Genomic DNA, 12382 nt, shown 5'->3' on the forward strand with positions numbered 1-12382 from the left:
GCTTCAAAAACAGAGTAAGATTAAAAACAGAAGCATTGCAGTGGATCCAGTAAAGTATGCAGAAGCACAATGACAGGTCTGCACTCAACCTCCAACCTAAAGTGTTCCTTTGCAATATGATACTTTACATTAAAAAAATAGATAATCCGGTACTCAAATATAAATACATATTTTTTACACCTCAAATAGATTATTTAATCAAGTCTTACACAATCAATAGGTTAGCTGAACTTTAAGAGACTAAGTAGTCAAGGATGCCGTTGAACTGCAAATCAAAGTCCGATATCTTCTAAAAACAACTGCAAAAAGAGCACCCTTAAAAACATTGTGAATATGATGGGATGAACAGCCATTTCATTTCTTCAACCTCAAAGGCCCGGCCAATGAAAGGATTTCTGCTGCTCCTGGAGTAGTGTTATTTCAGCACCCCTTCTAAATTACAATGGTGCAAGATTTGATATTTGTAGGGCACGGTCAAAATGGCACCCCTCTGCTAGCGATCCTATAGACCTATAGTGTTTAAAGTTCTTATAGTACCACTGGAGCTGTTCCACAGCAGACTATGACGTTATAGGTTTTATCTCTAAAGGAAAACATGCAATAAAGCACGTTTTGACTCTGGAATTTGGAAAGGTTTCAGAACAAGCAAATTCTGTCTGAAACAAAAAGCGTTATGAGATCACTGTCCCACAAGAATGGTTGAAAGATTCACTCTTCTTCAGATTCCATCTAGGGGAGGCAACGCAAGAGATGGTACGGTAGCACGATTCCAGAAGTGGTGCCCGAATGGCACAGAAGGGTCAACGTCTGGACCTCAGGATACCAAATAAGCACAGATTTCCTATCTAAATGTTTCCTGATTTGAACGTGATCGCCCAATGATCCTTGAACAAAAGAAATAGTCGATTTTCTTTTTAATCTGCCCAGTTAATACATCTTACAAACTGTTTGGAGAAATGTTATTGAACGGAAGCACAACTGAATGCTGGGCTTCGACAGTCCAAACAATCCCTGCCATGTACAATAGGCTTTTGATGGGACAATCTTGATTATGAGTGCTAGCACTGGTGAAAGTTTTCAATTTATAGATTCTTTTTGAAGCTTAAACATTTTCTACCCGCTGCATTGCAATTCATATTTGATACCAACTATCAAGTGACTGTCATACTTTTCAACTTTCTAATTTTGAAAGACATTCCTCAGCAGTTACAGTGTCATGTTGAGCTGGTCATATAGATGGGGTTCCTCACTACTGTATAATCTTTGCTCCAGCCTTTGCCTAAACAAAAACACAGGCCACCCCCTGAAGATGTGTAGGATTGCACTGAAAAAGAAAACCAGCATTCCTGACTGGACTGCGGCAACTCTGCAGGTAGCGCTTGGACATTCCTTTTTATTTAAGTTTCCTGGAATGTGGCGAGAAGCTTTCTGTTGTGCGAGATGGGTTCAGTGAAGGGGTAGAAAATCATGCCAGCGACAGCATTTCACGACTCCATAGTGAAAAACAAATAACCTTCAATTACTTATCAGATTTCCCAAGATGTCGCCTGCCAACTCTTTGGATAGAATATTCCAGCTTGTTATGTCATTCACCCCAATCAATCAACTTTGCAATCTGAGACCCTATTCAGTTTCCCCTTCTAAAGGTTGAGCTGTTGGTTGAGAGTCAATATTTGCCTGATTTGGATCACACCAAAAGGTACAGGGAAACATAGACAGACATATGAGGTAGCAAATTAAAAGAACCAGGAGTTTTAAAGGAACAATAATGAATTCATGAGGGTTCTTAAGAGGACAGGGAGCAGTGAGTGCATACAAGAAATGAGGCGTATGGCCTATCTTATGTAGAACTTGCTGCTCAAAAGATAATTTCACTGTTTGCTCATAACAAGGAGTAGCTGCTTCAAAATCCATGCCAAAAGCCCAGAAGTTCTTTCAAACTTTGCCACTCTGATAAAGTTGAAGTTCAAGAATTAAAGTCGACAAATATGTGGAATGGGTACCAGTTGCACACGCTTGTTTGTCAAGCAGTTCCTTGTACATTTGGGTAGTATCTTCATTTCCAACAGATAGGAGACAGTCCACAAGGGGAAGTTCATTCTCTGCTAAAAAAGATATACCACATATACCTGTTTAAATAAATATTTATATTTGTATATTCATATACTTTGTCTGTGGTACAGATCATTTCATGAAGAAGGTGATAATCTGCAGCAGGCAGCATCTGCCCTCTTTTTGGTTGATCTGCAGAACCCATCTTTCAAGATCTTCAAGGAGAAAATCATGAGTTCCTCATCTTCACACTCAAGTCAGTGAATAGTTTTGGGATGCAATGCCCAAGCAACCCGCATAACAAGTGTTCCCAATATCAAAGCAATACATGAGACACTGAGCAGCATAAACGGGTCTTCTGTTATCAATCCAGTGTATCCCTGCCAACTTCTCCTAATCACTTTTCAAGGAAAACATCATATCCAACTCAAGAGTTTCACAATCTGGTCTTCCGAAGCGCCACCTGGGCCTTTACTTATTTTGTTTCAGTTGCTCTTCAAGTTGGCCACATCATCTACCTTGAGAGTTCACTTACTATCAAAATCTCTTTATCCATCTTCTCTTATCAGAGTCGGGTTATCTCTTGCCATAAATTACTTTTACATTTTTTAAGTTCAATTATTTTTTGGAAGAAATAAGATCTCCTTTATCTGAGAGTGGTTTGGAGATGCCAGTGCCCGCAACATTATTCTTGTTAATTCCTGCAAGATGGCCCACGTCAGACTTGGAATGACGTTTGCCACTGCGGCCACCATTAACTGACATTTGTCTCCGTTTTTTGTCTCCTATGATTCTCCTTCTCGTTCGGAGTCTGGCTCCGGGTTGCTTTAAGTCCACGGAACGTTGTAAGCGAACGGGGGCTGAAATACCATGCAAATTATAATTCTGCCCAACATCACCTACTACTTTGCTTTCATTAACTATTCCTGGTGGATTCTGTGTTAGGCTGTGCCGTACTCCTGCGGCTCGCTCTTTCGGTATGCTTTTCATGGGTTCCTCTGGTCCTCTCTCTTTTAAGGGATTTCCAGAACTCCAAGCTCTAGTGACCACAGATTCACCACCGGGCTTACCACTATTGTTAATGGGTGACCCTTCCTCTTTGGGGTCAGTTTTGTGTTCAACATTGAAAGACAGTGATGCTTTTTCTCCTTGGCTGTTCTCATTCCCAGCATGCTTAACAACCGTAGACTCCTGTGCTGTTGCACTATTTGCCTCAGGAGCCGGCTTGGATACTGCTGGGATAACTGGCTGGGTCCCCTTGCTGTTCCTGGTCCTCGGGTTATATCCAATGTCTGCAGTAATGTTGGTAAAGAGTGGGTGAAGAGTCTTGGAAATCAATGTATAAGAAAGGGAGTTCATCCCATCCTGGGTCCACATACGCTGTGTTCTGATCAGCAGGTCGAACCTAAGGCAAAAGAACAAAAGCAACATTATCAAGTGTTTTGCATCAGATGTAAAAACAAAAAAAACAATTGTTTTACAGAATTCCAGGGCTCTTCATGATGCCAGAATTATATTTGTTGGAGAAAGTCTTTATTCCTCAGAAAGCAGGAATAGCAACATTTGAATAAACTTCATGCATGATCCCTTCAACCCTTATCTTGTAGGGCATCCTAAGGGGGTTAGAGTTTACACTGGCCTGTGCACGCCTATAACCTACATGGTGAGGCTTCTCGGTGAATATTGTCCATATCCGATGCAAATGCTCCCTCCCATTCTGTAACTCCAACGATAGCAGCCCACCCCTACCTGCAAGGTAGTTTCCCTTCGGATCTACCCCTTTTCTCTGCACAGGAGGTTTCAACGCTTTTTACCTTGGCCCCTCTAAGGGGCCAAATCCCTTAACCCTGTTCAAAAGGCCACTTACCTCCTCACGGTCCAGCCTGGTAACCTTTGTTTTACACCTCCTGTTCCCCTACATGCCCCACATCTTCTGCAATAAAGTGTCCAGCAGCGAAACAGGGGTGGGGTGGGATGATAGTGTGCCTCTTGCAGCAATCCCAGACATGTTTTGTCCTTAGTGAGCCAGATCAATGAGGTGCAGTTTGATTCCATGGCTAGGCTGAGCTCTGGATGTACTTATGGGCCACTTGCTGATTGAGTAAAACAAGCACTGTAGTGTATTATAATTATTAACCCGTTGAAAGATTGTGTGTGTAACCCGATGGTGTCCTAGTGGCTGTTTTGTAAGACAAATATTTTGTACCAGCAATTATCTTTCTGTAGCTTGTACCTGCTTGGAATCACATGCTTTGCATATGCCGCAATCTAGTGAGAGTATTACTTCTCCAGCATGGATTCACATGCTCGTGAATGTTCCCCGTTGTTGTGCTGGGAATCCTCAGTAAAAGAAACAACAGTTTGACTTTCACACTGTATTTCTCCTTTAAACCAATCACTGTTCTCTGGGTCATACTACCCCCATCCAATGACAGTCCTCTCCCTAAGCCCCTAAACTGGCAGCCATATTCAGATTTTTACTGCACGCTTCATTGTTGGGAGTCCTTGCGTTTGCTCTGCGAGCTACTTCTACGTTTCTTCATGTTTGACGGAAAAAGGGTCTTTTTTGTTTCAAAAGAGCCTGTGTGCTCTCTTCTCCAGCTGCCGACAGCAGGAATCCGTTGTCGGTGAATTTCAGCACCACTCAAGGGCAAAGATCGTCGAAGATTCCAGAAGGCCGTTGGGGCTACTTTGCACCCTCTGACCGTGACGGAGGAGAAGGAGGGAAGGTCCCTCTACAAGCCCTGCACCAAGTGCAGGCTACGGAATGTGTTTGTTGAAGACAAGCACCTGTAATGCCTCTACTGTCTGCATCCGAACCACAAGTAAGTGAAGTGCAAGATAGGTTTTGGGTTCTCCAAGAAGATGAGGGATAGGCACAGTAGACTGGCGGCATAGCTGAACACCAAGGCCTCTGCCCCGTGATCCGAGCAGGGTCATGCCTCACCCAGGACCGGCCGGTCTGAGGAGCGATCTTCTAAGTCCTTTGAGGGTGCCTCATCCATGGAGGCCCAAGACAAGGCCAAGTACCACAAGTTTGAGTCAACAGAGTTCACCGCGGAAACGGGTCCCAAGGTGGACAGGGCGCAATCAACATCACCCTCCGCCTCTATTGCCAGCCAGCAATCGAGCTCCTCCTCGAAACAGAAATCATCCAACCCGGCTAAACTGCGGGAGAAGCCGGGAACGGAAGAGAACAAGGCCGAACTACCCAAGAAGTCCAATCGGCACAGGATAACACTTTGTCGACGATCGAGTTGGTGACGGCTGCTCTCATGACAGGTAAGGGGGCTGACCCTGTGAAGGTAGCCCCCACAGCACAGAAGGTATCCCTGCCCCTGAGGCGTGAAACAGCTGCAGTTGACTTTGGCAAAGTCTGCTGGTATGCCGGAAAAGAGAAAACCGGCTCAGGCCACGGTTCCAGCCACTGAGGGGGGAACAAGGGTGGAGCGTGAGGGTGGGGAGGGGGTGGGAGGGATTAGGCCCCGAAAAAGCCCTCCCAGGCCTGGAGTTAATACACACTGTCCACAAGAACATGGAAGAGGAGGGCGACAACGACGGCATGGGCCTAGTGTTTTCCAATCCAGCCAAGGGATGCATCTCTGGACATTCTGTCGAATCTTCACACCTTGGTTTCTGAGATCCAGAAGAGGATGCCACCGGGCCTTGTTCCAACAGTCCACCAGGCCCCCGATCAGCCGCCAGTGAAGAAGAGGAAGTGTCATCCAATGCCCCCATTTCAGCCTCCGCATCGGGCCTCCTGTCCCCCAGCGGACCCAGGCACGGGGACGGATATGACCACTGCGAAGATATCGTCACAGCGGACGGCGAGTCTCCACATTCGGATGTGCCACTTAAGGCGTCTCCATCAGACTAGGTGGGGTTGTTCCATTCCATGATCGCCAGAGCCTCTGAGTTATTCCAGCTTGTGCCTGAAGAAACCAGGAAGGAAGGTTTCTTGCACAAGAGGCGCAAGGGCAAGAGGAAGACAATCATGGCAGTGCCCCTTCTTGACGATGTGTGGGAGGAGAGCCTGGCCCTCAAGAAGAACCCTTGCAAGGCTCCAGCCAAATGGGATAGGCTGGAGAAGAAATACCGGGTGCCAGAATACACACCCAAGTGCTTGAGGTCGCAACCATCGCCAGATTCAGTGGTATCGACGGCCACAAGGAAATGGTCGGCTAACCCATCCTCATCGTCTTCGGTCCCTCGGGACAGCTAGGGGAAGAAGATGGACGCCATGGGAAGGAAGGTGATTTGCACCACAGCGTCCACCATCAAGGCGGCCAATGCACTGGTGATCCTAGCCAGGTGCAACAGGTAGCTGTGGTACAAGCTGGGTCCCAATTTGGAGTTCCTCTCCGATGATCTGCAGGGCTTCTGTAGTCTTTAGCCCATGTGATACTTCTCAGCTATCTATGATTAAAAAGAACTTATTTAGAACTACGCCTAAAGTTCTGTGGTTTTTTACAACATGCTCCTTCAAGTGAGGCATATCTGACATGGGTTTCAACGTGCACAACCTCACTCACCGTTCAAGGTGAGCGATGCAGGGACAGAGGGTCAGTCACTATGTTGATTGTAGTTGTAGTTGATTGACTCGCGTGGTTCTAACAGACACCACCCATCCTGGTCTCGCTACAGGTTGGATAAGGAGCCCGTGCAAGTGAGGAGTCTCGCGAAAATCTTTTTCTGGCTGTTTATCCACACCAGCCCGCTCCACAGCAATTATCAAACACCTTAGCCTTTGAAAGAGAAACTTTTGAATTTGTATAAACTGTGAATGAAACCAATGTATCTTTAACTGATTAATTTCTTTAGCACATGTGAGGCTAAACACATGTCCTGCGTTTGTTGTATCACACAGGCCATTACAGTCAACTGCAATCAACATAGTGACTGACCCTCTGTCCCTGCATCGCTCACCTTGAACGGTGAGTGAGGTTGTGCACGTTGAAACCCATGTCAGATATGCCTCACTTGAAGGAGCATGCTGTAAAAAAAAAAACACAGAACCTTAGGCGTAGTTCTAAATACGTTCTTTTTAATCATAGATAGCTGAGAAGTATCACATGGGCTAAAGACTACGGAAGCCCTGCAGAATAATTGACTCCCCCTCCCCACCGCCGTCCTGATGAAAGCCCGGCACAACTAAAGAAGACCGCGGATGGATGCAGTCTATCTTAATGCCACAGGGGCCGAAACGTACCGCGTAGACATGATCATTTAGCAGCTTCATCCACTGCTCACTAGTATTGCCTAGAGGAGAGAGGTTAAGAAAAAACCTAAAAAACACTCATTTTGGAAAATAGTCAGAACTTAGAGTGACAGACGGAAATTAAATGCGTTTCTCAATTTGCACTTTACCCTTACCCATGTTGTGATACATTTGCTTTACAAACTGTACGTATATACGCATAATTGAAAAGCCAAATGTGTACTTTGTCTTTTTTATGTCAAATGGTGCCTCAAAGAAGGAGTCCTTTTTTACCTTTTGTTGAATAGGAACCAGATCTAGACAGGTGAACAAACTATGTAACCTGTAGGCTCCTATGTTTCGCTCTTCTTTACAAAATGCAGATCCTAAGGTTTTGTGAGAAAGAAAAGCATACACACCTGGTACCTCAAGATGTGGTTTTGATGTGGTTTTGAATTGGTTCCCAGAGATCCTTAGTGGATTTCTGATATGCACGCACTGCAGAAGCAGGAGGAAGTTTGTCTTCCCTTTTGTTTGCCTACAGTTATATTAACCCTTTTGCAACACAAACCCCTCGTTGAAAACAAATCTTGGGTTCACCTGCTGTATAAACGGAAATCTCTCTTCCAGGAGTGGGAGGTAGCGTCTGATCATGCCATCACAGTGGCATTGGATGTCGTCTGCACGGGGTTCGGGCAGATGGGCAACAATGTCTGCCTTTGTTGCCAAGGCTGGATGAAGGCCATGAATCTCCACCAGGAGGACCAAGCGAAGGTGCTTGACATGCCCTTCGATGGAAATAACCTTTTTGGGAAGGTCGTTGACTAGTCCCTACAGGCCATCAAGGTGAATACGGAGACTGCCGGTTCCCTGGGCACCCCCAGCAGCACCGCTCTTCTTTTTGCTCCTCCAGAGGAAAGTTGAGTAGGTCTTCCAAAGGTTTCTCCTCATCATACCGTCAGCCTTCCAGAAGGACGGCTCAGAAAGCCTACAGAGGCCCTTCCCAGGCCTTCGGTAATGGAGGACAGCGTTGCCGTCGCCCGCAGGGCAGGACGCCGTTGCCAAAGCCAGCCTGAATCAAACAGGATGTCGGGCCCCAACCGTGCATCCCAGTGGGAGGCCGGCTGATGAAGTTAGTCAGCAAGTGGAGAAAGATCACCACTGACAGATGGGTGCTGGACGCTCTCGCCCAAGGACATACCCTGGAGTTTCAGCACAGGTGTCAGTGGATCCCTCTGGTGGCCCGTCAGGAGCAGCACATCCCTCAGCCGTTGGAAGAGGTATGGGCCAAGCTGTGAAAAGGGGCGATGGAGCAAGTTCCCCAGCAACTCCAAGGCTCCGTAGTCTATTCCAGATACTCTTTGGTTAGAAGAAAGACCTACGACGTCTGAACAGATACCTCAAGTCCCAAAAATTCAGGATGGCCACGTTGCAACACGTGCTCAGCCAACTGAAAAAGGAGACTTCGACATTGCTGGACCTGGAGGACACCTACGTCCATGCCCCCATTCACAGGAAACAAAAAGTGTCTACGCTTCATAATGCAGGGACAGCAGTGCCAGTTCAAGGCCCTTCCTTTCGGCTTGAAGTCGGCCCCAGAGTGTTCACGAAATGCCTGGCACCAGTGGCGGCCCATCTACGCCTAAAGGGCATACACGTGTACCCATATATGGACAACTGGCCGATTCACGCCCGCTTGCGAGAGCTGGCCCAGGGACACACGCAGACGATCGTCCGGCTACGAAGGAATCTGGTATTATCCATCAACTATCCAAAGTACTGCTTAATGCCATCGCATAATGCACTGTTCCTGGGCGCCAGGCTCAATCCGCTGTCAAGCCAAGAGTCTCCCTCAGAGTATAGGATCGCAGCCATTCTGGGGATGGTGCAGCAGCTGTAGTCGACAAGAACGGCCTAGGTGCGAGCCATCAAGTCGTTGCTGGGCATGATGTTATCCTGCATCTACCTCGTCCGGCTCTGCAGGTTGCAGGTGCGGCCCCTCCAGGAATTCCTGGATGCCCGCTGGATACAGGTGTGCGGAAGCTTAACAGACAAGATTTCGCTCAACGACGAGTTCCGGGATTCGCTCCAACATCGCCCGAAGCACGGGATTCCAGAACCCGGCTTACCAGGAGACAGTCACCAAGGACGCCTCCCTAGAGGGACGGGGAGAGCACACCGGACGTCTGCACACCAGAGGCCTGTGGTTTCCAGAGGAGAAGGGTCTTCATATCAACATCCTGGGGCTACGGGCAGTGTTCTGGCCCCTCAAGTCGTACCTTCCGTCCCTGAAACGCAAGGTGGAAAGGATCTTCATGGACAACACCACCACTATGTTTTACATCAGGAAGCAAGGGGGCACTTGATTCCCCGGCGCTTTCCAAGGAGGCGCAGCACTTGTGGCGATGGGCCATGAGACAGGGGATGTTGCACCTGGTGGGAGTGAAGAACACCATTGCAGACTACCTCCGCAGGGAACTGCACTCCTGCCACGAGTGGGAGCTTCGTCAGGTGGACAGCCTGTTCGCCGAGTGGGGCAGGCCACAGATAGATCCGTTTGTGACGGTGATGAACTCCAAGTGCAAGAGGTTTGATAGCAGGTTCCACCAGTCGAGAAGCTTGGGGGGACGCGTTCTCCTTTCCATGGGAAGGACTGTTCCTGTGCGCGTTCCCTCCATTCCCTCTCCTGCTACGAGTAATCAACACACAGACGGTGTCCGTGCAAGATGATACTCATCGCCCCGGCGTAGCCGAGGCAGATTTGGTATTCGGACCTTCTCAGTCTATCAGCGTTTCCCCTGATAGCGCTGCCAGTAGTTCTGGATCTTCTCACCAGAGAGGAGGGGGGGCACAATCCTGCATCACGACCCAGGATCAATGAACCTGAGGGCTGGACCCCTGCAGCCCTAGAGTTTTGTGGATACGAGTTGCCTGCGGACTGCAGAGAGGTCCTCGCCAAGGCTAGATCATCGTCGACTTTGAAGTGCTATGGTCACAAGTGGAAATGTTTCGCTACGTGGTGCTGGTTGTAGATGTTTACCCCACTGAGGGTCACGGGCCGCAAATTCTGCAATACTTGCTCTCCTTGGCCAAGGCCGGCCTGGCACACTTCAATCAAGGTGCATCTGGTGGCCATCTCCCGCTACACCAGGTCTCCAGGAAGATCTTCACAGTGGTCTTACTGACTCTTCAAGGAGTTCCTCAAAGGATTTCTCCGATGTTTCCTGCTGGTAAAGGCTCCTGCCCCAGCATGGAAACTCAACGTGGTTGTGATGAGGCTCATGGGGGGCCCCCTTTGAGCCTATACATCAGGCCACTCAGGTTCCTCTCATGGAAAATGGCTTTCCTTGTGGCCATCACCTCTGCCAGGAGGGTGGGGGAGGTCCAGGACCTATCCTGAAAGAACCATACGTGACTTTCCACAAATAGAGTGTTCCGTCGGAATTCCACCTCAACGAGCCTTTGGCGTTACCTGTTTTTTCCCCGAAACCTTTGTCACCAGCTGAAAGGGCCTTGCACTCGCTGGATGTTGCTCGTCCCACATAGTTCTCTGTGACACGCACAAAGTGTTTTCGGAAGACTTCACAACTGTTCGTGAACTTTGGTCCTATGTACCATGGGAAGGCCTTGTCCAAGGCTTTCATCTCAAGGTGGCTCTCTGGCTGCATCATGCATTCTCATCGGTTGGCAAACCGACCGCTGCACGGTCGTCTGAGCGCCCACTCCACCAGAGTGACCGCTGCGACAACGGCGTTCCTGTATGGTGTGCCCCTGCTGGACATCTGCAGGGCTGCTACGAGGAGGTCCACGTACACCTTCACAAAGTGCTACTGCATCAACAGGGATTCCAGGGAGGAGTCCAGTCGGCCAAGCAGTGCCACACAAGCTGTTCGCTTAAGGTGAGTGTTCCAGAGATAAGAGTTAATTGCTTCCGTTAGGCCTTGCCACCTCCACTGGTTGTGTAATGTTGTAGTACTATCTATTCGTTATTCATGAGCATGTGAATCCATGCCAGACCCCATGCTGGAGAAGGAACACGTTACTTACCTGTAACTATTGTTCCAGCATTGGTCTGGCATGGATTCACATGCGAAGCCTCCAGACGTCCCCTCTGTGGCTCTTCTGGTCATACTGCCACTTTACGTGCTTACCAAACCTGAAGATGGCTGCCAGATGAGGGGCTTAGGGAGAGGACTGTCATTGGATGGGAGCAGTATGACCCAGAGGACAGCGATTAAGGAGAAATATAGTTTGTAAGTGAAAGTGAAACAGTTTTTTTCTTTTACCAAGGATTCCCAGCCTGACAACAGGGAATATTCATGAGCATGTGACTCCACAGGTAAGTAACCTTGTTCCATATCGTATTTTCAAATTCAAAAAATTGGTGTCGACAGGGGCATACCTGTAACACTAACCCTTCTCTAGGTGTACCCATGATCCTTCACACGTCGATGTCCTCGGATTGTGTTTTCTCACATGTGAAGTTGGGAATTCAATTGACTGGTTAACATGGAACCTTGGGTGTGTTCTTAACACCACTTTATTTTTATGTATAGTGACAAATGATTCTGAAACCGATGGGGCATCTCACTTTTCCTGCTTATAGATGTAATAGCAATGAGGAAGGCCACCCGGTGCATTAATTCTTTAAGTGAAGTTATGTGCATGGGTTCAAATGGTGGCCCCATGAAAGAAATGTGTTTAGATCCCCACCCTGGAGGGTGCTAAGACACTGGTGGGTGTAATTGTTTGACACCCTCTATAAAGGATTTAAATACTGGTGGTGATGATGACTGGAATAGAGTGACTTCTGGTGGCAGCAGGTAAGTTCTCAAGAGTTTCCTTTATTGAGATACGGGTTACATCAGGTTAGGAACAGGACAGGTACATATCGGGGTAAGAGGATACAGGACAGGAGCCCACTGGCTCCCAGGCTCACATCACCAACTGCCTGGGTGCCAAACCCCTTTGACATACACACATTCTCAGCAATCGCTCATCATTCTTTCAGTGATATCACTCGCTCAGGCTGCCAGGAAGAACAAGACATCACACAGATGTTTACTGTTGTGATGTGGTATAGGCTGCTAAATGTACTTTAAAAGATTTATACACAAGACCCAAGTCTAATAA

General features: G+C 47.8%; 1 protein-coding gene across 2 annotated transcripts in view; it reads right to left on the reverse strand.

The window, feature by feature from the left end:
- Nucleotides 1-2128: 2128 nt before the first annotated feature.
- Nucleotides 2129-12382, reverse strand: part of B4GALT3 (beta-1,4-galactosyltransferase 3) — a 568837-nt gene continuing 558583 nt past the window's right edge. For both annotated transcript variants that reach the window (XM_069604654.1, XM_069604658.1), the window contains one exon: nucleotides 2129-3457. In XM_069604654.1, coding sequence (XP_069460755.1) covers nucleotides 2671-3457 — 787 coding nt within the window. In that variant the 3' untranslated portion in view covers nucleotides 2129-2670. The remainder of the gene's footprint in view (nucleotides 3458-12382) is intronic.

Source organism: Ambystoma mexicanum, chromosome 1p, assembly GCF_040938575.1.
Source record: "Ambystoma mexicanum isolate Mex_15411 chromosome 1p, UKY_AmexF1_1, whole genome shotgun sequence".
Taxonomy (NCBI): Eukaryota; Metazoa; Chordata; class Amphibia; order Caudata; family Ambystomatidae; genus Ambystoma; species Ambystoma mexicanum.